This window comes from Ascaphus truei, chromosome 2, assembly GCF_040206685.1.
Source record: "Ascaphus truei isolate aAscTru1 chromosome 2, aAscTru1.hap1, whole genome shotgun sequence".
In the NCBI taxonomy this organism is placed as follows: Eukaryota; Metazoa; Chordata; class Amphibia; order Anura; family Ascaphidae; genus Ascaphus; species Ascaphus truei.
The window spans coordinates 66,809,294-66,837,095 of record NC_134484.1 but is presented as its reverse complement, the minus strand read 5'-3'; the positions used below and the strand labels follow the sequence as shown (position 1 = coordinate 66,837,095).

The 27,802-nt window shown below is 42.7% G+C and overlaps 1 protein-coding gene across 3 annotated transcripts in view; it reads right to left on the bottom strand.

The window, feature by feature from the left end:
* Positions 1 to 3,685: 3,685 nt before the first annotated feature.
* Positions 3,686 to 27,802, bottom strand: part of STK3 (serine/threonine kinase 3) — a 248,534-nt gene continuing 224,417 nt past the window's right edge. For 2 of the 3 annotated variants that reach the window (XM_075582647.1, XM_075582651.1), the window contains exon 11: positions 23,498 to 27,280. In XM_075582647.1, coding sequence (XP_075438762.1) covers positions 27,122 to 27,280 — 159 coding nt within the window. In that variant the 3' untranslated portion in view covers positions 23,498 to 27,121. Of the gene's footprint in view, positions 3,758 to 23,497; positions 27,281 to 27,802 lie in introns of those variants that run through there. The other variant, XM_075582648.1, reaches the window with a different exon arrangement.

Sequence of the window (27,802 nt, the reverse complement as noted above, 5' to 3'; positions counted from 1 at the left end):
TACAGTGGTCGACAAATCACCAAAAAATCTACTCGCCGAACAAAAATATCTACTCGACACCTAGTACCACACGTGTGCTGCTTGGGCCAACAGGAGCTCGCCACGATGTTAAATCCACTCGCCCGGGGCGTGCAAATGTATAGGTTTGTCGAACACTGTATATATATATATATATATTTTTTTTTTTTTTATATATATATATATATATATATATATATATATATATATATATATAAAAACAATTTAGTGGTTATAATGAAATTGACTATGCATGCTACATGGCCCATGTACTTATTTGCTGTTAGAGGTTTTTTCCCCCCTTCATTTAATTAATTGGAGAATGATTGCTCCTTTGGCTTTCTGTCTCTTACACAAAGAGTCACATTTACAATCACTTTTAATTGGTACTTAGTGATTGCAGCAAACACCGTAACAATACACTTTATGTAATCCCTTCATGTTACTATGTGACCTAATGATCGGTCTTCTATCCACAATGAGTAATAAAAAAACAACACATTATTATTAAAGATATTATTATCTTTAGTATAAGAATAGTACCCTCATTAAACATAGGAAAAAAAAAAACAATACAAGACAAACGCTAGAAAAATCTCCATAACAATGGGGCACTACAAGGTGTATACAAACAATCACATAAAATGTATTGAGCAAATCATGAAAAAGCGACACTCATTCATAAAAACACTTAAGAACAAAAGTAAAGTGCAAGCGACAAATAGAACCCCAATTGTAAACAGAATCTACTAAGTATAATCTTAAATGTAACCCTCCCCAGCCGCCCACCCCCTGCGCCGCCCCCCCTGCGCCGCCCACCTCCTGCGCCGCCCACCTCCCGTGCCGCCCCCCCCCAGTCGCCCACCTACCGTGCCGCCCCCCCAGTCGCCCACCTCCCGTGCCGCCCCCCCCCCAGTCGCCCACCTCCCGTGCCGCCCCCCCCCCATCCGCCCACCTCCCGCGCCCTCAAGCCTACTTCTCGCCCCGGGCAGGACCCACGGGGATATCGGGGGCAGAAGGGGAAGCGTCTGGTGGGACAGGAAGCAGCACCCACCCGGTCAAGGTCAGTCACCCACCCAGTCAAAAGTCAACCCACCCACCCCTTCAGTCAAAGTCACTCACTCAGTCACTCCTTCACCCACCCACCCAGTAACTCACCGACCTACCCAGTCACCCACCCATTCACACACCCACCCACCGAGTCACTCACTCACCCAGAGGGGGGGGCACTGCTGGCAGCATGCCGCCTTGTGCCCTGCAAAGCCTAAGGCCGGCCCTGCACCACCCCTGATTGCGCTACTGATACTGATCTCTTCTCCCTCTACCACTTGTCCTCTTGACCCCATTCCCTCCCATCTCCTCAAACTTCTTGCTCCTACTCTAATCCCCACACTCGCACATATTTTCAACTCCTCCCTCTACTCTGCTACTCTTCCCTCCTCCAAGCATCAATCTTGACCCTGTCTCCCTCCTGCTTTTTGCTTTTAAACACCATGAACAATATAAAAAATATAAAAAATGACCCTATAGTACTGTTAAGATGAAAGGAAAACAAGAAATATTGTGATCTTCTAGTGAACAGACACCTCCCCACTTGATTTTGGGTATGGCCTGTGGCTGGTGTAGTGTGTATATGTAACACTCGGCCTGCCCACAAGCCAGACGAGACCCCGGGACTGAGGTGGAAAGGAGTAATACCACACACCTAGCAGTAAACGGGAGCACGGCCGGAGTGTGGAAGTAGCGTAGATGGTTCAGGTAACAAGAATAGAAAGGGTACCGTACTTGCCAACTCCAGCGTAGAAAGGTAAAGTCCATAAGCCAATGGTCGTGGGATGGAGAGAGCAGCATAGTAGAGTGTCTGTAAGCCTGGATCGTGGACTGGAGAGAGCAGCGTAGTAGAGTGTCCGTAAGCCATGTCCAGGGGATATAGAAGTCTGCAAGGTAGAATCCAAAGCCAAATCCAAGGGTTCCAGAGAGCAGCGTAGTAGAAGTCCAAAGCCAAAGGTCAAAATCCAGGGAGGTCAGCAGAATATCCAGGGACAGGAACAGGAACTGAAAGACAAAAGGGGCCAGGCAACAGCAGACAGAACCAAGGTACAGAAGCTATGCAGAGCAAGGAAGTAATGGTGAGGGGAGACTAAATAGGGGCTGGGACCTATCAGAGGAAGGGAAGGAACAGAGGCGCAGCCCGAGGGAGAACCTGATAGGGGAGAGGTGCCAGGGAGGCTGGGGCCTATCAGAGCAAGGGGAGGGACGGAGGAGCGGCCCGAGGGAGGACCAGAGAGGGGAGAAGTGCTTGGGAAGTTAGGACTGCGGGCAAGGGGAGGAGCGGAAGAGCGGCCCTGAGAGGGACATGGTAGGGGAGAACGGTCTGGGGGCGGAGCTGATGGAGCAGGGGCAGGGAAGCGTGCGATGCGCGGGCTGCATCAGAGGAGGTGGAGTCAGGCGCCCGGCGCCAATAAATAGAAGCCTGGGTCCGCGCGCGCCCGTAAGAGTGATGCGCGACCCGGAAGTGCGGGAGCGGCCGTGGAGGGGGCAGTGAGAAGTGAGGCACACCACCGAGGAGCCTGGGCGGCACGGGGAAAAGGTAAAGAGGCACTGGAAGCGGGTTTGCCCGTGGCGCGAATCCTCACAGTATCAATAAATGGGGAGCTTCACTCAGTGTAAACTCACATTGCGATTTTATCTTCTTAACATTGTACGTGTACTGTGCATCTTTTACCACTTTTCTATTGGTGATTGAATTGTATCACATTATGTGTGTTGTTTTTAGACTTCCCTTTTCTTGATACACACTACACCAACCGTAGCCCGTACCCCGACCAGTATGTGACATGGAGAAAGTCTGCACCTATACCCAATTCCAGAAGCAAGTCCTTACCAGACATTGATACCACTCTATATGCTGTTTGAAAGAAATATTCTTGTGAGTTCCCAAAATCAAGTGGGGAGCTTGAGACAGCACTGGTTACATCCAGAGCAGCTGGGCTTAATTAGCTTCCTCAACTAGCACGTTAGAGACATAAAAAGCCGACAAAGCTCACTGCAAGGGGCTCTCTTGTGCAGGAAGCTACTACACTCGACTGGTGAAGAGAGTTCACCCTGCATGTGGACTTTTCAACCCATATCCCAATCAGGAGTAAGCTGGCACCCAAAGGTAAACTCTTCTATGCCTAACTTGTGTATTATCATTGGTAAGGCTTAGCGCCCCAATTTATAGATAGAGTGAACACTGTTATCGTCAGCGCTCCGGAGAGGAGCTAGGCATGTTTATTTTTGCTCCTGTATGCTGAACTCAAGCCGTATTTATGTTGTCAAAGCTTCAGCTAATCAAAGCCTACATTATTTTCCCCTAAAAATACGTCTCGTGTTTGAAAACCTCTGCACGCATCTACTACGGGGCTAATATGTAGAGATAAACCTCAGCGTCAAAATGATTATTTTTTTTTTGTCTATTTTTAGAGGGAATTAATCGATCTCTGTGCATATACTGTGCATTTTTAAAAGCTTTTTGTACGCATCTCCTACTCAAACCTCCATCCTCTATCCAGAAAAAGAGATTCTTGTTCTTTAGCCCTAGAGAGGAAGGTATAATCCGTGAAGCAATCCCTTCGCAATCTAAACAATTGCCCCCCTGGTATACTTCTTTTCAGAGGTTTGGGATGGCAGCTGTTGAAGTTTAAAAGATTGTTGGTAGCAGTGCTCTTTCGATAAACATTTGTCTGGATCCGCCCATCTGTGGAGACACAAATCCAGGGAACGTAATAGATACTGCTGAAATCTCTGATGTAAGTTCTCTATACAAATGGTTAGAATGTAAATGTTGTATAAACTTACTACAGTCACCCACACTACCCTCCCATAGCAAAAAAACAGGTCTGCGTATCTATTTCAGGTTCAGTATAAGAATGGTAAACATAATATTGTATAACAGTTACTGATAAATAAACTTGTATAGAAAACATTAGAAATTGTAAACAAATACTCAGTAATACACCAGTGGCACTGGTAATAATAACTTCAAACATAATGCACACCAGTTACTACATGAGCCCCAGCCTAGAGAGCATGGCACTCTTAGTAGGCCATCTAATGTATCTTTTCATTTTTTGGCGATATCCTTGGATAGTTTGAACTATTTGGTGTGTGACAGAAATTCTCTCTCTCCATAGATTTAGCAATAGAGAGTTTTCCTGTTGACAAGTTATAATTCACATTGTGAAAGCTGTAAAGCTCGTAGGGGATATGTTGCTGGGAACGCAGCTGGTCAAAAAGATGTGCCTTCCCTTGTGGCTATGCTGCTGCCATCTATTCATTTGGATGTTGGAAAGTACAGCCATGTCTTCCAATACTTCCAAGAGGACAACACGTTGCTGGCTTCCAGAGCAAGTGACATTTCCCCCCTCCTATAACGCCAGGAGTGCTGTGGCCATGGGTTCCCCAACAGGGGCATTACAAGTACTGTCAATGTTCCCAGCAGGACATGGAGTGGATTGTCATGGGGACATACTCGTCAAATAACAGTGGACTGCAGTCACGGTGTTTCCCCTGAGTTGGTGGTCCTATGTCTTGTTATTGCCTTACTGAGAATAAACCACATTAATATCACAGGAGGCTGACGAAAAACTGTGTTCCTCGTGAGGAACAGTTCCTGCTCTTTGGTTCAGGGACTCTTTTTCTTAATGTCTACTTAATGTGCTACATACATGGATGACAATAAATAAAGATAAACATACATGAGGGACCTCTGTAGAGGCCTCTGATACTCTCACACTCCAGTTTCAGGCCTAAGGTGCATGGTGAGGTGATGTACTGCTCAAATCCTGAGGTCAAAGCAATGCTCTGACTGCAGAAATGTCCGGTACAGACATTGGCTTGTTTCCTCCGGTAAAGCGATGACCATGGATCAGGTCAGCAGGTACAAGGTCAGCTTGTGGTGGGGTGCTCAAATATTGTTTCTCAAAGTCCATATCCACCATCACGGTCTTGCTCTTCATTTTGGGCTGCTTATACTTGGGTTCATTATTCTCCTTCTCTGCATTTGTCACCGGGTGAGTCCTCACAGTTGCCATTTGTTTGCTTGCAATAGGTGCCAGTTCTCGCAATCTCTGTGCATAGGGTGAGCACATAATTAAGGACCCATAGAACCTTGTAGTCTTCATTTTTTGCTAAGTGCAAATGTTAAGTGCAAGTGTAGTGTGAATGACATATATATCCTTTATTTTGCTACAATACCTACATAACTTTTTAACCTTTTCAATTAGAATGGTGCTGAATCGTGCTAATTGCTGTGGAGCTCTTTGATTGTTGCAGACAGAAGCTCCAGACAGAAGTAGCCATGCTGTAGCTCAATTCCAACTGTGTCTTTATTGTAATCTAATTGAATTGGTCTCTGGCCCTACTGCTATTTTCACCTCCTCCTCCTCTATTGATCTCTCTGTGGGGGTACCCCAGGGCTGTCCTGGGACCTCTTCTCTTTTCACACTCTCTGTAGGTGACCTAATCACTTCTCTTGGGTACAAATATCACCTCTATGCTGACGACACACAAATTTACTTTTCTACCCCTGACCTTACACCTGCGGTACAGACTAAAGTTTCTGAATGTCTGTCGGCTATATCATCCTGGATGGCCCACAGCCGACTTAAACTAAACATGGCAAAAACAGAACTCTACATACTTCCTCACAAACCTGGGCCTATTCCCTCCTTCTATATTACTGTTGCAAGTATCATCAGGAGAGTCAGCGTGGCTCGGCTACCTGCACAGTTATGGACTCACAGCAGACCTGACGGTCTTGTGAGTCGATCTGAATAGGGAATGATTATAATTATCTGGCACATTACTAATATCTATACTACCAGGGACTACTGTATATTGCTTTCATCCTACCACAACATTAAGTTATAGGAGTATACAACCTCTATAAGCAACTAGTGTCCAATCCAGCTATTAAAATCTGCAGTGCCAGTTCCATACCATATAAGGAGTAGTATTACACTATCTAGGATAAGGCTCTATATCACTAACCTGCATTTGATCCTATAAGGTACAATACTTAGCAGACAATCCTTATTTAACAAATATAGGAGTTTCTGAAGTGCCTATGTTATATCAGTATTAACCTTTCGAGTACTAGTGCAAACTCTAGATCTGCATACCTCAGGTCTTAGGTTTGCACGATATAATATTCTATTCTACAGCGCTCATGGACAGTTACTCTTTAACTGACGCGAGTGATCACGTTTTGGTGCACAGTTACCTAGAATTGTAACAAACACAACTATATCACAATACTGGCTGCACACCTTAGCAGCACAGTAGAAGGTCCCCGTTTAAAAGTGCACCAACAAGTACTCAATACTGTGGTACTACATATATTGTTACTACTTTCATTTCCACTCCAAACCAATCCCTAGATACACATTACAAATAAGGATTACTAGCGCCAGTGAATTCACTAACACTGGACTTTAATATCCATATATAATACTCTTTTGGAGTAAACTACCCCAAGAGTTTACCGAACACTTGGTACTATTTAATATATGTTTTAAACCCCATTGTTTTAACGAGTTTATGAATAAATATGTTTTAATTTAACTCACCATCTCACATAGGAACAGAGTGCTACATAGGGGTTCTGTCCACCTTCAGTGCTACTATTATGCTTGCCCCTCTAAGCACCATTTCCTACATCACTAGCTGTAGCAGTGGTATCTAACAAGTGTAAGTATCATCATTCACCCAGAAGCCATAGCACGCTGCCTAGGGGTCACACTCGACTCCTCTCTCACATTCTTTTCTCACATTCACAACGTCTCTAAAACCTGTTGCTTTTTCCTCCGCAATATTACAAAGATACGCCCCTTCCTCTGCTGCTCAACTGCTAAAACTTTGACTCAGGCCTTCATTCTCTCCCATCTTGATTACTGTAACCTCCTGCTGTCCGGCCTTCCTGCCTCCCACCTGTCTCCCCTACAATCTATCCTTAACGCTGCTGCCAGAATCACTCTGCTCTTTCCTAAATCTGTCACAGCATCTCCCTTGCTGAAATCCCTCTCCTGGCTTCCTATCAAATCTCGTATCACACACTCAATTTTCCTCCTCACTTTTAAAGCTCTTTTGCCCCTTCCTACATCTCAGCCTTAATTTCTCGCTATGCACCATCAAGACTCTTGCGTTCTGCTTAAGGATGTCTTTTCTCTACCCCTTTTGTTTCCAAAGCCCTCTCCCGCCTTAAACCCTTCTCACTGACTGCCCCACACCTCTGGAACGCCCTTCCCCTCAATATCCGACTAGCACCCTCTCTATCCACCTTTAAACACACCTACTTAAGGAAGCATATGAGTAGATCAATGGCTGATAATTAACACCTCTTACATTAACCTTGGCCCCTTGCAGATGCACTTACCAGAATTACCTCCTACTGTCTCTGTACGTTCTTCCTACCTACCAATTAGATTGTAACCTATTCGGAGCAGGGACTCCTTTTCCTTAATGTTACTTTTAAGTCTGAAGCACTTCTTCCCTTTGTGTTATTTATATCTTATTATGTGTTATTTATATCTTATTATTTATATGATTGGTCAAAGATGAATGGAGACCTTGCTCAAACCCCAGATAAGGGTAACTGCGTGCCGCCTGGGAATGGATAGGTAGATAAAGGATAAGTGTACTTTGTTGTCGAGACAAAATACACTCAAAAAGGTCCCTCTTAATGGCGCACTGTAGACCAATATTATAGTATAATAGGTCAGAGGTACATCTAAATACAACAGTTAAAATACATTTTATTAATAAACGTAATGTAGTGTTAAAAATAGATATAAATCCAGGCTCTGGAGAAGGTATGGAGACTTTTCGAGTTCGAATTTCTTGGCCCTCGCTAAGGATTTTAACTGTGACGGGATCTACAGAGATTCTTTTATTTTTCTTACCATTATTTTCCACATTTCTATGGCTACCGGAAGATCTGATAGCTGTGCGTCTCTATGTCATTTTGTCTAATCTGCCCATAAAGGAGAACGTACTTGGTTTAATTAATGCAAGATTGAGGCGGCATCCACTCCTGGAGTTTCTTCCTGGGTCAACCATGGATCCCAAACTTTTAGAAAATTTGTGCCGGAGTCATTAACTAAACTCGTTAATTGTTCCATCCGGCAAACATGCCAAATTCTGTTTTTGATCTTAGGAATAATTGGTATCTCCTGCTGTTTCCATAGTGCTGCGATCTCACATCTTGTGGCAGTGGCAAAATGCGCGATTAATTTATGCGACGCATTTGATAGACCCTGGAAAAATAAAGCCTCCCTCCCCCCCCCCCTTCCTAACCTCTATCCCTGTCTTCTTGTCAAGTTTTTCTGGTTTTGTCTGTACTGTGATAAGTAGATACGTCTATATGTTGTCACTACATGTGGTGGATAAAAATGGAAATGTAACAATGGGCTGTGGAATATTGGCTGTAATTGTACTTTCCAATAAAAACAGAAAGTTGAAAAAAAAATAGATATAAATCCTAATAGAAAGAGAAGTATATACAGTATCTATAGAATGAATCCCTAAAGACTGGAGATCCATGTATAACTGATAGTTAAGGTCTCTAGAAAATTCAAAAAGGCCTGTATCTTGTATCTAAGTACCAAATAGCTAGATGGTGTCTCCTTTAGATATTAATCGTATCTTTACTGCCTATATATACATATATATATATAGGAGGGTGAGTATTTACTGAGATATGTTCAATCAGATTTGGTCTCCTAGTGTATGCAAATGGCTCAATATAGGTAAATTCTGAAGTCATATAGTGCTCAAGATAGAGGGCTTAGTAGTCTATTCTTGGAATTAATATCTGCTTGACTTATATCCTCCTAGGTATCCTTTTGCCCAATCGTAGTCGTGTCTGTTTTTAATGGTTTTTAAACAGTGTAGTTAGGCATAAGGAGGTTCAGATGTCTAGAGTATATAGGCATTTTGTGTGTCAATTTGTAGTACATAATGCAGTGAAACTGTGTTTTAATACATTTAGTACAGAGTTCCGTGCTCTGCACATGCGCAGTGGGTTCCGTATCGGATGTCCAGCGCAATAATGTTGTTGCGTCTGTTTATGCTGCTCCTTGAAGGAAAAAAGGGTGGAGATCCCTATCTCCTAATAGTACATTTATTACACGTAGAATGCCCAGCTGGAGAGAGCATTCAGAATGGTGCAGCCACATTCGCTAAAACTCTATGTGCAGAGTTCAGTTATGTGCGCATGCGCTGTATTTTCCGTATTGGATATCCAGCGCAATAATGTAATTGTGCTCACTGGTATACATGGGGTAAGATTACATCAAAAATATAGCATAATGGCTCTTATCCCTATGAATTTATACCTATAGGGCAGCCTATAATACTGTTAGTATGTTATGCATTACGTCATCAACAGTGGGGAGTTAGCCCACAACGGAGGTACTACAGATGTAATGCTGTACTGCCAGGGCACAAAATGAGAAGGTCTCTTATATTAGCGAACAGGCTTCATCATATAGCGATATGTAATTGCATAACATTGTACTGCTGACACATAAGGAGTGATGGTAAGTGCTGGCTGGCTGAACTGCCAAAATAGTATACTATCTAGCTTATTTAGATACAGGGTGTCCAGATGGAGGGAACAATCAAAGTAATGCAACCATGTCGGCTAGGGTCTTAGCCGACATGGTTGCATTACTTTGATTGTTCCCTCCATCTACATGTAGCAGGGTCCCCCCTGGTGCCCCTTACCCTCGCTACTGCGGGGGCTCCCGGTGGCATCGGAGGCAGGGCGCCGCCATCTTGGTTGTGTCGCGGAGGTTCGCACATGCGCAGTAGCGACGCTGCGGCCATGTTGGTAAGAGAGAAGTGGCAGCAGAGGCGCTCCGTAGCGCAGGGACGGCCCACAGCCGCGCATGTGTAGTTAGAGCAATGCGGCTGCCATTACAATGTTGCGCAGGCTCAGCGGAGAGTAGCGGCGGCCATTACAGATTGCGCATGCGGCCCCAATAGGAAAGAGGGCCATGGAGGACTACAGCCCCCAGAATGCTTAGAGGCAGAAAAGCCACCTGACACCAGGGAGCCAATAAGGCTTACAGCTTTCCCTGAGAGGAAAGATACATTGTTGTGTGCTGCAGTGAGGAAACAGAAGAAGGTGGGACACAGACAGGGGAGGGTGGGTAAGTGTAGAGAGCAAGTGGCTCATACACTAGGCCAGACATCCCCCTTAGGCCCCAGCTAGGCCCCAATCACCTCAGCTTGTGGTTACTACAGGGACTCCCCTTAGACAGGGACAGGGTCCTGTAGAACCCAGACAAGTGAGGGTACAGCCGGGAAGAGGAATATCCTGGCCAGTGATTGCAGTGACTCACTCTCTGCCAGTGCAGAGACCGTCATATCTATCCGGGTGGGATCGCCCGGAGGAGCGTCGTGGAAGGCATCGTGGAAGGCATCGCGGCGGCGAAGCCTTTGCGAAGACTGTCTGCTGGTCCGAGTGCAGGAGCGCTCGGCAGGTAACCCTACACCTAAGTGCACCATCTATAATATCTTCATTCTTGTGGCCGCGTGGTCACCAGTCACTTGGGTTGGGATGTGGGACAGTGGACACGGTGTGGGGATATGGTGGAGGGTTGCGCCCTGCGTTGGCGCTTTGGGTAGTTGTGCCATTACTATTATAGAGTGATAAGTTTATAGAGTGAGAAGTGTTTGCATGTTGTAATGGTAAAGACCATTGCTATTTTACATCTAGTGTATGTGTTCATTTGAATGTGTCATTGAACAACTCCCGCTCTGCTGGGAGCCATCGCAGGTGGAGGCGCTGTACCATATAGTATTGTTCCAGAGGATACACCCCAGGCTCTCATTGGCGGAGGCTCAGGCCTCCTGTGAGCCTAACAGGCAAAGCACCACACCGGGTAATACATGTAGATTCTCCTCACATGCACGCTATCTGCGATTGGGAGGGGGAATATGGGTTACATTTAGTATACATGTATAGACAGCAGAGTGAAAGAGAGGTTTACACCTTTGTACACAGTGACTACGGTAACTGTATAGAAGGCAATACCATGATTTCTGAAGTTCTCAAGCACTGCGCTGGATTACTGCCCACAAGCAATGCTCAAAGCTCAGCAGTTCTTCAGAACACTTGCATCAGAAATCCAATGACAGGGGTGGGCTGCTCCAGTCCTCAAGGGCCACCAACAGGTCAGGTTTTAAGGATATCCCTGCTCCAGCACAGGTGGCTCAGTTGTCGACTGAGCCACTGATTGAGCCACCTGTGCTGAAGCAAGGATATCCTTAAAACCTGACCTGTTGGTGGCCCTTGAGGACTGGAGTTGGCCGCTCCTGTCCTATGCTATTCTTGTGCACAAGACAAGATTAATTGGGGGAGGTAGATGTGTTATCCCCTTAAAATTATGCGATTTTTTCATAGCGAACTTGCTTAATGTAGTACAGTATATATTAATATTTTCAGAACAAAGCTGTAATATGTGAATACTGTTTTGTTCAAATTCCCGGTCCTATAAATAATAATAATATAATAATAGCATGTTCTTGTATAGCGCTGCTAGTTTTACGTAGTGTTTTACAGAGACATTTTGCAGACAGTCCCTGCCCCGTTGAGCTTACAATCTATGTTTTTGGTGTCTGAGGCACAGGGAGATAAAGGTCACAAGGAGCCAACACCAGGAATTGAACCAGGTTCCCCTGTTTCAAACTCCGTGCTAGTCAGTGTCTTTACTCACTGAGCCGCTCCCTTTTTAATGAGCGAGGAGGATAACAATGTATCTACTATGATCTTTAGGGAGGCAACTGTGACAAATAGCCTCCTCAGAGCAGACAGTCATCACCCTACTTCTCTGCTCAGAGGGATCCCAATAGGACAGTTTCTGCGGATTCACCAAAACTGTTTCTCCCTAGAGGAATTTGAGAAACAGGCACTGGATATGAAAGATAGATTCTTACAACGTGGTTATAGCAAAAGAACTATAAATCAGGCATACTGGCGAGCAAAGTTCACACAAAGATCCTCACTTCTAGAAGTAAGACCAGAGGTTGCAAACAAGTTTAAGAATATCAGATTCGTTGGCACATTTAGCCAACGGTCCAGTATTTACAGAATACTGCGCAAGCACTGGCACATCTTACTTCCGGATGCAGACGTTAGACAAGTCTGCATGGATGAATCAAGACTTTTAAGCAGGATAGCTAAAAATCTGAAAGACTATTTAGTAAGGAGCCATTTTGAGCCCCCAAGAAATACAACCTGGCTTACTAAACATAACATCAGTGACTCCTACAAATTCTCACACTGTAGAGCGTATCAATTCATGCAAATTCATTCATTCTAGCAAAACATTTGAGAGTAGTGACCAGTCTAAACCTTTTTCAATCCGACAGTTCATTAACTTCAAAACAATAGGGGTAGTATATCTGGCTACCTGGCTAACCATTGTTGATTCTGTTGGTGCCATTGTGATAGTCCTTCTACCCGGGACACTGTGCCCTTATCGGACTATCCACCTATGTGGCATTTGTTTGACTCAGATGGCACGGAAGGCGTTGACATCACTGGATGCGCGCCATGTGTTGGAGTCTTTCCCTGGCTGAGCAGTGCCGATTCTGCGATGTCCAGTCGTGGAACACAGAAACTCGCTCAACCGAGGTATACTCGGCTTCCTTCGAGCATTTCTGCACCTGGCAGCTTCCTTCATACTCTAAAGAGGATGTCCCTGCATATCCTGCTTACCCTGATCGGATGGTGACGCGGCGGCCCGCAGCTTCCTCACGATATGTTGTTTATGACCACATGCTTTAATCTTATTTTTATTTTGTATGTACATATCTTACCATTTTAATCACCCAACCATTTTTACAATTATACTATACCACGAGAGCGCTTTGCGCTTTTCTTTTTTATTCTCTAGATCCGATGCCCTGTCATCCTATTTGATTAGCAGCAGACTCTCATATTTCGAAAAGAGAGGTTATTTGCTACCTATTTTTGATTCTAAGTCACGTTCACATGCTTCACTTGTTTATAGCCCACATCTTTCACTCACTCACTTTATTTCTCACTGCACATAATTGCCTATTTTGTGATATCACCCTATATACAATTAGTATTTTCGTGTGTACACTCTATGTGCACTTCAGATTGTTTTGTTTATATTGTCATGTACTTGCGCACATTGACATGATACGTAATGAAGTAGATACTCCTGTGGCACGGCCCGTCATTAATGCACACCACAGCAACGCTCACGTTCTCAGGTTCACGGGTATTGAACATGTTTGTACCCCTACCAAATAAGGGAATTGGGACAGGGAAATCCTGAAAAAGGAAGCAATGTGGATACATAACCTGAACACCATAAGCCCCATGGGTCTGATTGAGGGCTTTGTTTTTGCCCCCTTTATTGGTAAATGGTGCTACATGCCATGTAGATCCAGTATTAACACCGTGTATTTATGCTCCTGCTCAAACTCAGGCATCAAGGGCTAACAGCAGGTTTCAACAGGTGGCTCAATCAGTGCTCTGCTGAAGCAGGGGTATCCTTAAAAACTGGCCTGTTGGTAACACTTGAGGCCTGAGTTTGAGCAGCAGTGCATTACACTATATTAATTTACCTGTGTGAGGAACACAAGAAAAGAAGCCTCACATGATCCATCTTGTCCCACTGGTACCAGGAAACAATGGGATAAGCCTAGGCGGCCAGCGGCAAGAGTTGGGCGATCTGAGCTTGACTGATATCGTAGAAAATCAAAAACATTTCTAGTGGGGCGTGTTAAATTGTTGCATAAAATAAGGTACAGTACATGTAGTAAATATGAACACCTCAATACAAATGAAGCATGTATAATACTCTATATTTGCATACATAACAATAAATGGAATGCATTTGCATTCCACTTGAGCTGTAATGTACTTACTGCGTTCCACAGATCACACTCGTTGTCCTCCATAACAATTGTACAATATATCTCTTTGAACCATCTAGTGTTTGTCACAAGAGAACAGACAATATATCTAATAATCGGGCCAGATTGAAGATTAGGATATAGTAAACTGAATGAGTTTATTTCCTATAAGCAGAACAGACAATACATCAAGCAAATAACATTACAGAAATATTTACACTTACTGGGGCTGGATAAGGAGATATTCAGCCGAATAGCAGCTCCTTAAGTTGTTACAATCACGACAAGCACAGGAATAAGGGGTGCAAGCAATTATATAGACGCAGGACCCAATTCCTAACATGGCAGTTCAGTTATAGGTGAACAATTACCTTGTCCCAATCACAGGTTGCCAGATAACGCGAGAAGCTGGGTTTACCCAGCCCCTCATTAATACATCCCTCCCCTGTGGCTACTTGGCCAGCCCATTTATAAAAAAAACTATGACATGATGCCTTCGTTGCCATCCTGTCTAGCAAAAATGCTTATTGGGCAGGGGTCTTTCATGTAGGGTGTTACATTTGACAGGTCACAATGGTTAGTACCCATCTGTGAGAGCTGGCTGCATATGCAATGAGGCGAGTCACCTCCATTGATGTTCAGGCTTTTTCTCACCTCTGAGGAACTTCTCCACAACAAAGCCTTTCAAGTAGCCTCCTTTGATTGTACAATTACATATCAAAGCTGCCATTTGGCAAGCTTCCAAACCTATATCCACAGTTATAGTAAAAACAGTAATAACTCATACCTATATTTTACGTCATAAATCAGATTAACGATATGTATAAAACCTGTGTTCGTTGCATAGGAAAACATGTCCAAATTTCACCTTCGTAGCATGTATATAGCAAAAGTTATAATTTTTTTACACTTTACCCATTATCAAGGATAAAATACAATTCTCCCCCTCCCTCCATGTTAATACATAACATAGCAATTAATTCTGCTGAAGCAGGGAAATGCAGATCCACATATACACAATATGGTTAACCCTTTCCCTCCCGACATGATTTATACACACATAGTAATATAACACAGACTGCTGGGGAAATACATCTAAGACCTAGGGCCATTCTGCTGAAGCAGGGGGATGCAGATCAACATATACACAGAACCCATTAACCCCTCATACCCCGATCATGACAGTCTTCATGTGTGATATTGCTGTACAATTGCAATTTGCAATAATGCTGCCAACATGAAAAATTCTAATATTTAGCGCATTATTTTTACATTGCGTAACACACTAACAGGTGTATTGACATCAGCTACAGTACATTTGTATAACAGCACAAAATACACTTGCACAGAGTTGTTAGTAGTAATAACTATACATAAGAGGGCACCTAACTCACCCGTCATTGATCATACAGTCAAATGTAGCAAAGTTTTGAAAAAGAGTAGCACGCCAAGCTGAGATTTTGCAAAAAGTGTCATTGGTTTATTTTTGCCAACGTATCGGTCCCATATTGAACCTTTGTCGAGGTTATTTGGGATCAAAATGTGGGATGGAATAAACCAACCACTTCATTTGTTTAAGAAAGCATGTAATATATTTCTCATTTTAATAAAATAAATAAAAATAATGGTTTTGCCACCTTTGTAGCTATACTAATGGCCAACACAATAGGTTTTTAGCTCGTATCTCTGCCCATGATTTGATGCTTACGTGGTTGTGCTGTGGAGAAAAGGTTAAAGCAGAATTAAAGGTTAAAGCAAATTACTTTTCTGGCATTTTATGTTGAAAATACATGGCCAGTGAAGGGATATGTGCTTCTTCCCCATGTTTGCTTAAGACATTTATACAGCCTAGAATATTTTGATAGAGGGTAAACCCCAGCACCTGTATAGATGCAGGGCACAGACCTTTTCTTTGTAATCAGTGGCTGATTTACACAAGCTGTTGTATTATGGGGAATTCAAAGAAGCGAAATGTTAATCTGTCCTTTAGACCAGGGGCGCGCAAACTTTTTTTGCGGCGTCCCCCTGCCTTACCTCCTCCGTTTGCCGCCCACTGCCTTACCTCGTGTGACGTCATGCGATCCGCGGTGTCATTTGACATCATGTTACCAGGGCAGCCGTGTAGTTACATGATGCTGCGTTGCCATGGTCACGCGACCTGAACCCGGCTGAATCCCGTAAAGTAGAGGTTGCAGAGGCCTCGTTCCGTCCCCCGGCATTTAATTTAAATGCCTTGGGAAAGAGATACTTTCTATAGCAGTCTAGCCTCCGAGACAAAGCCCTATCCTAGAGGGTGAAACGCGTAGAGGGGGAGATCGTGGTGTAGCCCCAGTGTGTGATGTGCAATAAAGTTTGTTGAAGATCATCCGGGAGTTTTTTCAAGTTTGTCATGCGCAGTTGCGCCGGAGCCCTACCATTTCCAGACATTTACAGAAGGCTGCACGCAGGAGCTATTGAGGAGAGCAGGTCCCAGACCGGAGACGAGATATAGGTAAGGGTTTTTATTCCCCCTACTCCGGTTATCTCAGTGGCCACGCACAGCTCCCTCTTATTTAGCCCCATTGACTACTTTGACACCATAGGTGCATTACTGACCACAGATGCGCAAGACAGTCTTGTCTTTAGCCACAGGTAGGTGACAGATTGAAGAAAGCGATAAACACTGAATTCACCCCGTCCCCCCAAATATAAAAGTGAGAACACTAATATACACTTTTTTTTTTTTTTTTAAGGAAAACATTGGGAAATAATAAGCCATGAAAATTTGAATTCCTAATTTTCCAAATGAGAAACGGAAAGTCACAACATACAGATTTCATATGCCCAGAATTGTTTCTATTGTTTATATATCCCCCATCAGATGGTTCCACAACATTATGGGTGGTATGATTAGGAAGTATTAAAAGACAAGGAATCCCAGTAAATATCATGCTACAACAGGAACCAAAGCGCCCCTCCTCCCCCCGTAGCATTAATCCTTTGTGCCGTGACCGTGCATGACAGCGGCACCCAAGACGGTAAGCTTTGCTACATCTGTATGCAGAGGACCAGCTACATGAAAGCCCTGAGAACAGAGCTTGAGCTGTATGCTGTGCACACACAGCGTGGTCACTAAACTGTCTGCAAATGAAAGATTTATGTATCTGCGAATGACACACATTTGACAACAGACATTTACTTTCTTTATGACCTCACAATTTTGTAAGATCTTTTATGAATTCTGATGGATGCCATTTGTTACCAATGAATTATCTTGTTGTCTGGGAAATTGAATTTCAGTCAGTTCTTAACAGTAATGCTGAAATGGGTTTTTACCAAAGGCATTTGAGCTGCTCCTCGTACAGTAAGTGGGTATATTGTCTGGCTTTTAAATGAATCAAGAACAAAATATTCTCCTGTAACCCATCTTCCCCCACCCTAAAGGAGATTTCCTGCAGTTACCTGATGTTGGTGCTATCTGTCTGGCTAACTGGAGGCTCTAAGCATCCGTCGGTGATAGTGGGGATTATCAGGACAGGCTTTTGGTGCTTAATACCTTCTCTTCTCGTTGCAGCGCCTCCATCCTGCAGGGACACTATTAGAAACAGGGGTAACCCCCACAGGCAATTCTTCCTTCATAGAACACACAGAGTAGCAATGGTATACTGTAACTGGTTCTTTATTGCAGCAGGTTGTACCTCTCTTGCATGGGAGATGAGATGACTATCATAGGCAGTACGCTACTCTTTCCTAGATCTGTCTCAGCATCTCCCCTCATGAAATCCCTCTCCTGGCTTCCGATCAAATCCCGCATCTCACACTCCATTCTTCTCCTCACTTTTAAAGCTTTACACTCTTCTGCCCCTCCTTACATCTCAGCCCTAATTTCTCGTTATGCACCATCCAGACTCTTGCGTTCTTCTCAAGGATGTCTTCTTTCTACCCCCTTTGTATCTAAAGCCCTCTCCCGCCTTAAACCTTTTTCACTGACTGCCCCACACCTCTGGAATGCCCTTCCCCTCAGTACCCGACTAGCACCCTCTCTATCCACCTTTAAGACCCAACTTAAGACACACTTGCTTAAAGAAGCATATGAATAGCACTGTGGATATTCTGAACACACGATACATAAAGCTTGGCCCCCTGCAGACGCACTTACCAGAACTCCCTCCTACTGTCTCTGTACGTTCTCCCTACCTACCAATTAGACTGTAAGCTCCTCGGGGCAGGGACTCCTCTTGCTTAATGTTACTTTTATGTCTGAAGCACTTATTCCCATTATATGTTATTTATATTATCTGTTATTTATTTGATTACCATGTGTATTACTACTGTGAAGCGCTATGTACATTAATGGCGCTATATAAATAAGGACATACAATACAATACAGTACTTGCTCCTATCACTCGCAGCTTGCATATATCTGTCTGGATCAGAGCCTAGCTTGCAGGACTCATCTCTAGACTCAACCCCCAGGGCTTGAGGCCCCAAAGGTCTATCCTTGACTCCCATGCTCCCTGGTGGAGTATGGAGTAGATGTTCCCACTCACCTGAGGGAGGGGAAGGAAGGTGAACAAGAGTCCTGGCTCCACACTTCCAACTCAGCACAGAGAGCCCACAGAACCACACTAAATTTAAGCTGCAGCCCCTTTTGTACCAAGGGGAGGGTCTTAGGTCTGAGCCACTGATAGGGCACTACCCAGGCCTTAGGCCCACACCCCGTCACTCAAGGGAGTTGTTTACTGCAGCAGCAAGGAGCATGGATTTAACCCTAACACTGCCTGCGCTGGTACCAGGGCGTATGTGTTAGGCAGGGCAGATTAGTAGCCCAGGGGGTACCTGGCTACACTTCTTTTCTATTTGCTCTCCACGCAAGTATATAATGGATGAACATTTCTGATGTCTGATCAATTTTTTTGTTATGGTCTTTTTGTTGGTACAGCATTATATACAGATATAGTAGGCGTTATTGAACTCGCTGGCATGCACCAGAAAGTACCATAGCGCAGTAACCCTGCCCCTTTACAATGGTGTCTGTCCCAGCTGGCACATTGTGAGTCCTGCTGCAGTGTGCCAGTGGGAGCAATAACTTAATATCATAATTTATTTTTTTAAGTAAAAGTATGCCTCCACTTAAGGGGGATCCCAATACTTTACAGTCAGTTTGAGAACAACTACAATTAAATATAATTATTGTGTTACACAAGAGACAGATAGGAAAAGTTATTGTTATAATAACACAGGGTTGCATTAAATGAACAAAGGTTATACACATTCAGTTTACAGATATTTGATGGAAAGGCAGAGATATGATTATAGGCATAAGTAACATTTACAGACAGGATTAAAATTGTGTTAGAAGAGGTAGGATGGGCCTGCAAAGTGGTGTTAGAAGAGACCCTGCCTCAAGGAGCTTACAATCTATAGGCAGGGGAAGGTGAAACATTGGGTACAAGGGATGAGAGGGTTGGTGAGTTTCATAAGCAATAAAGTGGCTGTAACCTTACTAAACAACAGCGAACGGTGATACTCTTTGGCTGACCTCTTTGGGGTGCCTCAGGTGTTATGTCCAAGATTCTTGGTTAGAAATTAAAAAAGCTGCACAGTACCTCAGTCAGACACACGGGGCGGAAGGGCTGATGGACTCCAGTTAGTCTGAAGTGGCTCTTGTCTTCATGCTGTTAACTCCCGTCCACGCTGGCTTAGTGGACATGGGCAGTGAAGGCATATTGGGGAGCTTCTCTTAGAGAGAGGCCTTTGGGGCAACTCGGGTATTATGTCCCAGAGATTCTTTGTGGGTGTGAACCCCCCCCCCCCACACACACACAACACCTACCTTCCCTCACACACCCAAATTCACTCAACTCATTTTCCTGTGACAGACAACTAGAGGTCTCCGCACTCCTTTCATCATCTCGCACTACAATATGCCCCCTTGAACCTATTCCCTCACATCTCCTCTGTACCCTTATCGGCACACTAAGGCCCACCCTAATTCCCCTTTTAAACCTCTCTCACCTATGCATATTTCCCATCTTCTTTCAACATGCATTCATAACGCCCATTCTAAAGAAACCCTCCCTCGACTCAGCCTCCCCCTCTAACAATCCCCCTATCTCTCTTCTCCCCTTTGCCTCCAAGATACTTGAGAAACTTGTACACAACTGGCGGACTCACTTTTTCTCCTCCAACTCCTTGCTTGAGTCTTTGCCATCTAGTTTCTATCCTCTACACTCCATTGAGACAGTACTAAGAAAAGTGGCCAATGACCTATTCACCGCTAAATCTGTGTAACCTCTAAAATTACATTTAAAACCCTAGTTATGACTTACAAAGCACTCAACGTCGATGCCCAACCTTACATCTCTGCCCTCATCTCCAAACACATACCTAAAGGCCCCCTACATTCTGCCCACAACATCCCTTATCCTCCTACCTTATTACCTCTTCTCACTCCCGCCTACGAGACTTATCCTGTGCTGCTCCCTCGCTTTAAAGTTCCCTACCATGTACCATGAGACTCTTCCCCCAGCTGTAAGATATTTAAAAAACTCCCTGAAAACTTACATTTTCAAGTAAGCCTACTTGCCATACTTCTAACATCCAACCCCCTTCCAGCCCCATTGGAAACAGCTGTGCGGCTGGACCAACCTCCATCCTAAGTAACATCTCTCTCACCTTCCCCCCGACCCCTCTCTCGTTAACAGATTCAGCTGTCAGGTTGGGCCATATTCTCAAAGAACTAGATTGGTCATCACTTGAGTCTAGGCACAAAGTTCATCTCCCCTGTCTTGCCTTCTGGACAAACTACCCGCCTATCTGAACAAGCTCCTCAGCCCTATCACATGCAATCAAGGTTAGATTCTACTGGGTGAGCAGCAGGATTTTGATACCCCACAAGTTGCCCCAAGTGGCAGTGACCGTAGGGGTCACCCGGGAGGTAGTATTGCGTATTTGTTTCGTTTTCACCTCTATTGAGTATAATTGTATCTTTCATGAGTTAGCAACCTAGTTTTTTCGTCCTCTTATCTGAGATCTGACTCCAAAAAACTGTTCATGATCCCAAGGTTCAACAAAGCATCTGGCTGCTCCTCCTTCTCTTACCGTGCACCCCACAACTTGAACAGTCTACCGGAGACTCTCACAGCCACCACCAGTCTAAGTTCTTTCAAAACTAAAGCGGTCTCACATTTTAATCTGGTCTGTAACGGTTATACAGTATACGCCTATAACATATACGGTATTATCTTTAACTGTGCATGCAATGTCTTGTTTATAATGTACAGTACAGGCATACCCCGGTTTAAGTACACTCACTTTAAGTACACTCGCGAGTAAGTACATCTCGCTCAATAAGCAAACGGCAGCTCACACATGCACCAGTCAGCACGTCCTGAACAGCAATACCGGCTCCCTACCTGTACCGAAGGTGTGCGCAAGCGGGGAGACTATAGAGCCTGTTACAAATGCCTTATTTACATCAGTTACGCACTTATATGACGATTGCAGTACAGTACATGCATCGATAAGTGGGAAAAGGTAGTGCTTCACTTTAAGTACATTTTCGCTTTACATACATGCTCCGGTCCCATTGCGTACGTTAATACGGGGTATGCCTGTATAACACTTTTCACTTATTGTAACTATGTATTTGTCATTATAACTCTGTGCCCAGGACATGCTTGAAAACGAGAGGTAACCCTCAATGTATTACTTCCTGGTAAAACATTTTCAGAAATAAATAAAATATTCCAACCTGAGCTGCACTCCATCCTACAGTGTGCAGCCACCTTAACTTATTGTTCCAACATTGCCCCTCATTCCCTCTAGATTGTAAGCTCTCACAAGCAGGGCCCTCGTGACTTCTTTGTACTGTATCTGTTTGTGTACGTTTGTCCTCACTTGTATGAAACGGTTTATGTAATATACATAACTCTGTACCCTTGTTGTAGCATGCTGCAGAATATGTCGGCGCTTTACAAACAATAATAATGGCTGCTACATCTGTATTTTCTCACGCTGTGGAAAATTAACTTTCAAGAATTCAGGGGGAGATTCACTCAGCTCCAATATGGGTTATTACACCACAATCCTGCCGTCATTCAAATCAATGGCAATTAACACAGGAACCCCGTTACGATAGCATCACAGCTTAGTGAATCCAGGCATACTGTATGTCTCTTCTAAAGAGGATATTTTTGAGGCCCTGGAAACTTAAAAAACATGGAGAACAGTGCCTATTTTTCAAGAAGGCCTTTAATCTTGGAGGTTTTCATATGCCTATACTTCTTTTCAATATGATAAATTGAATTATTTATAATGGCATTGTTCTTTAGATATCAGTAAAATGTTGTGTTATTCTTTATTTATATTTAGTTGAAACTGCAGAATAAAAAAAACCCCTGTAATATTACATAAACACCCAGAGAACAGGAACAGGTTGGAAAGCATTGATGACGGGGGACGAGTGACAATTTAAAAAGTGACACACTAAATGTCTTACCGATTCACCAAACTCGCCTCATCTTTGCAATGCTATGATAAATTACTTAACACCCCACATAAGTAAAAGGCATCAGCAAAACACCCAGGTACAATAGTTGAAGAAACACTTAAATCAATAACCTTGTTATGAACACAGCTCCAGATTTACCAACCAACAATAAGCCTTGTAAACCTGTGGGCCTCGTCAATAACGAATCTTAACATATGCCATAGATTGCCCAGTTTAATAAATATGGGCCATACATTTATTGGTCTGAGTTAGTATTAGTTTCTGGGTGACATAGTTGTTAAATAAATAAAATAGTGATTGAAATCTGGGAAGATTATTCATTTTAAATGATTTTTATTTACAAAGGGTGTTGGAAATGGAAAAGTGCATGGGAATAGATCATATTGTCAATGGATATGGATCGAAGAAGCTAGGCAAAAGTTGTTATTTTCAATAGCTAGCTGGAGAACAGTAGAGCCGAGATCGCTTTATTTCCACCAGTTGGTGAGAACATAAATGATTGGCCCTGTTAACAGCTGGGCAATGTGAAAGCTGATTGACCTCCATACACTATAAACAACGACAGACCATCCAATAGTTTGCCCACATACTAATTGTGTCAGCAAGAATGTGCTTTTCAAATGTTTCTTTTACATGGAAGTCCAAGATGAAATTAGTTTATTTCTCAAATGAAAGCCTGCTAAAACCCAACACTGAATCACTTCTATGAATGCTCTGCTCTCAAGCTCCGATGGAGCAGATAACCTGAACACTCAGAATCAGCTTTAAAAAAGGTACAGACTTCCAGACTTCCAATTTTCAAAAGTATGTACCTTGAATCAACCTCTCTAATTTAAAAAACCAATAGAAAAAGATGTTTGGGAAAAATTGTAACCTGCTTAAAAAGGGTTACCATAGCAAATCGTTAATCCCTTTTCTTTATAGTACAGTATGCAGGTTAAAATAAAAAAAATCAAGCACTCAAATAAAATGGAGAAAATGGTTCCCTCCCACATGAATACCCTAACAAGCTTTACAATACTTAAATAATAGACTTCCAGACATCATGAAAATGAAACTTTTATTTTTACCAATATGTTCTGTATGTAAGTTATATATTAAAATGAATTCTCATAGAAAGCGAATTGAAGTGGTTATCCTGAAACATATTAAAAAATAAAACAATAAGCACTGAAGTGATACAGACTTGTACACAACTCTGCAAGCCAAACATTACACGTATATCTGCAGTTTCCTGAATATAAACATCTGGGGGGGAAAATAATAAACTCCACACAGCCCAAACAATGGTTATTGCCCATGTTAAGAGCAATTACGGTAAGACTAAAGTATGCAATGTGTTACAGGAAACAATGAAACATACAGTGTATTAAAAAGGTCTCGATGAAGGCAATACAATTATTCAATATTCTAACTACTACAGAAATAAATGTATATTTTACTCAGACTGACACAATTAACGCACTGAGCTCCAACAATAACGCCTTCACTGCTAGAGAACCAGGCAGGCTGCTGTTCCAGCAGCCAACGGGATGACTGATATTTCACATATTTCCAGAATTGGTCCCAGCAAGTTATAAAATGGCAGTGTGTTAACCCTTTTCACTGCTAAGAGTCCAGCCTTCCCATGACCCTTTATTGGTAGCTCTGAAATTTGCAAACCTTCTTGGGGCTTCTTTTCTTGCAATTTTGAGTCCCTGCGTAATGCATCTCTTCACGGTCAAGTGAGCTGATCATTGTCCAGTGAGCATTGTTACAGCAGCGAATTCCCTGATTAGTCAACTGCTTGCGTGTGCTTGTGACTTTAGGGTTGACTGTCAAATCAGCTGGTTTATGGTGGTAATCTGGGCATTAGATACGACGCATCAGCAGATATTAACAAAAAAGTTACACATAACAGTAGCACCGCAAGACACAAATCACTGCGCAATTGGTGGCACTTGCATTGTAACGCTGGACTTTTAAGTACCCAAGGCATCACTTTTGACCTTAATTTCTATAAGGCAGTAGAGGAATGCAAATGGGTAGATGATGGTTGCCTCACTTGCAGAGCAGCGACGCTTTAAATCTTAAGAACAAAATACTGTGTTGCAGAATAACTTTCCTGACTGTCTGAGCAAGGTCACGACTCAGATATGGGTGCTGCAAATAATTCCACCCTGCTAAGCAGACAGACTCACAGAATATGAATGGTGCAGTCAACAAAGTACTTTCCATTCCAATAAAATGGATTTGCTAGCAGCAGTATGACATTGTGCATGCTGGCCATACAAATGACAAAAGGAAACAGAAAATCCAGATTACAGTTGCTAGGAAATGGTTTTCTGCTAATGGCCACCCTCTAATTCTTAAGGTTAGTTCTTTGGTTGTTTAAAGCTAATACTTGTGGTTTCCATTCACTGAAAGCACCAGTTTATCATGGATCTAGAAATCCCTTTTTTCTGTTTGTTATAATGTGCCGTGAAGTATAATGGACCTGGCAATGTAAAAAGATGGTTGCCTGCTTCATCAAAATCTGGCATTGGAGGTTATATGCCGTTTTAAATCTTGCTTAGAAATAAAAATGACCACAAAAGAATTGCAAATAGCCAACAATATTTTTGAAGGGAGAGAACTTTTTAAAAGAAGACTCTTTTGTCCATTAAACTGATATTAATACTACTCATCTGTAATCAGCAGTGCCTACATTAACATTGCAATATTCCTTGTGGTTACTTTGTCAAGAGCTTGTGGGCCAGATACTCGTGGAGAAGGACAGTCACAGACTGTGTAGAAGGTGGTGTTCACTCCAGTGATGTGAATATTTTCAGATAGCAGAAAAAGAAAGTATTCTTCAATGAGCACAAAAGCACATGTATTGTGTGAGAGCTGGTTAAAAATACACTTCTTGTAGGATTCTACAAATAAAAAAATATGCCTTCATTCACCACTTATTTCAGGACACAACTGCCACTTGCTACAAAAATAGAGTTCATCAATTTTAGACTGATGAGAAAATAATGCTTGATAAACATAGCTTCACAGAATTAGTGCAAAGTGTCATTATGGGGTTTCTGTTCTGCAGACATTATACATCCATTTTCTTTTGTATATTAAGTCAGGCCGCAGCTTACATTCATCATAAAAACCAGTATGCAGTAATATCAAGCAACTAAGAGTATCACTAAATACTTTACATAAAGAATTTGTGTTTAGCCTACAAATCCAAATATACTTGTTTTCCCCTCCATCCAGCAATTCCAGATGCTGATTCCCACGGTTAATTCTTAATACTTTCACTGCAAAAGGGGACTGTAACACATTGTCTCTGACAGTGAAGAGAATTTATGACATACTCCATGTATCTTCTTGCTGCCTTTACAGCAGAATCAATAAAGGGTAATCGCACGCCTCCCCACCCCCATAAATTAATGGGTGGGAAGGTCTTTTTTGTAGTGGCTCTTTCTTTCTCTAAAAAGTTAGAGGGTGGGAGACATCAGAGAATCAACATTTTTGGCATGTCAAGATTTTTCCTGCTTCTAGATTTTGTTTCAGCTTATGTTGGATTTCCTAAATAGTGAGCGCGATAGAACGCCTTCTCAACAATTATAAAGGTTTTCGTTGTTTTTGTTTAATAGCTTTGAAAATGTTGGCCGAAAAAAACCTTAATTATGAGTAGCACAAGAATACATTTTACCAGGGTGTCCTATATCCACGGCTTGTTTTAGGCAGTTCTTAGGGGCAGGAAACCATGAACCAGAAATGTCAAACTTATTAACTAAAGCAACTTTAAAAAGTCATTCATCTCAGTATCACTATGCAGTGCTTTTGAATTGATTTTCAGATGAGGTAAAATGTTTCCCCTGAACATAAACTGTTGCTTAAATTAAGCCCCAATCTGTAGAGACTGTATAAGTTCACCATTGGCATATCAAATAAGTAGACTCAAATCGGTCTACAAATCTATTGCAAAAAAAGGACCTCAATATGAGTGCAAGCACAAAATGTGTTGGTCACTATTGTGCAGTACACTCAACTGTAACACAAAGGAATAAATAGGTGTGTGTAACTTTAAGGCAAAATAATTATGATCACGGTGATAATGTGTGTGCCCTTGAACGATGTGAATAGTGATTAAAATGAGATGTCATGCTGTTTTCTCCAAATACATAAATAACTCATGTTTGTACATTTTGACTTTTTTTCTCAACTTCCTTGTATCTGCAAATCCCACAAATGCATTAATCTGTTACGTTATCGCTACCTGCAATAGTGCATGGAAATGCAGAGTTATTACCCCGGCTGACTATTAGAATTATTGAGTCCATTTTCTACAGAAGGGGTGAAGTCAACACAGTTCTATATAATGCATAGCACAGAAGGGGTTAAGCAAACAAAAACTTATTTTCAACGACACAATATGCAAATCATGGCCCCACTTTGTAGACCAGTGCTTTCTAATGGTTAAGAAAAAAAACTGGTCTAGACCTCAACCACAGGTGATGTAGTATTTGGACTGGTAATGTATGCATGGAGAAAGCTGCAAACTTTTTCTCAACCGCAGTGTCATTGGGAAAAACCATGTAAACGAATTTTGTCTGATATGACCACAGTTTTCCTTCTGGAATTCTTAGAAAATGCGTATGTCTGGATGTGATGATGGTTTCCTTGGAGAACGCAATGCATCTTCAGAAGTTCTGCTGCCTTCGCTTCTTGGCGTCCATTGCATCCAGGATGGGTTGCCTCTTTGCAGTATATCTCTGCCGAAGTTCTTCAATCTCTCGTTCCATCATAGGGTCCAGGGCTTTCAACCTCATCTGCAGCTCCTCAAAACTGAGGTTCTTCAACTGTTGGAGAAAAGAAAGTGAATAAGGAGTCACATCAAAGAGCAAGAAACTATTCAGCAGGGAAAGAAAGATTTTCAAATATCCATATATCTCTGTATATGCATCTATATTATTGTTAATTTGTAAAGCACCAACATATTCTGCAGTACGGTACAATGGGGGTTCAGAGATTTGATAATGACATAAACAAAGTTACAAATACAAGTAAGGAAACAACATACAGATACAAAATGGAATGAATGTCCTGCTTGTGAGAGCTTACAATCTAGAGGGACTGAGGAACAATGTTGAAACAAAGAGGGAAAGTGGCTACCTCATTTATGGATGGACTATATCTCAGGCTGGAGTATGGTCCAGCTTGACAGGTGATTCTAATAAAGTTTGAGGGTGGGGATTTTAGGCGGTGAGGCTGACGGGGGTGTTTGATGTTAGAGGTATGTCAGATAGGCTTCCTTGCAAATGTGAGTTTTCCCACAGTTTTTAAAGGTCTATAAGCTAGGGGAGAGGATGATGGTACATGGT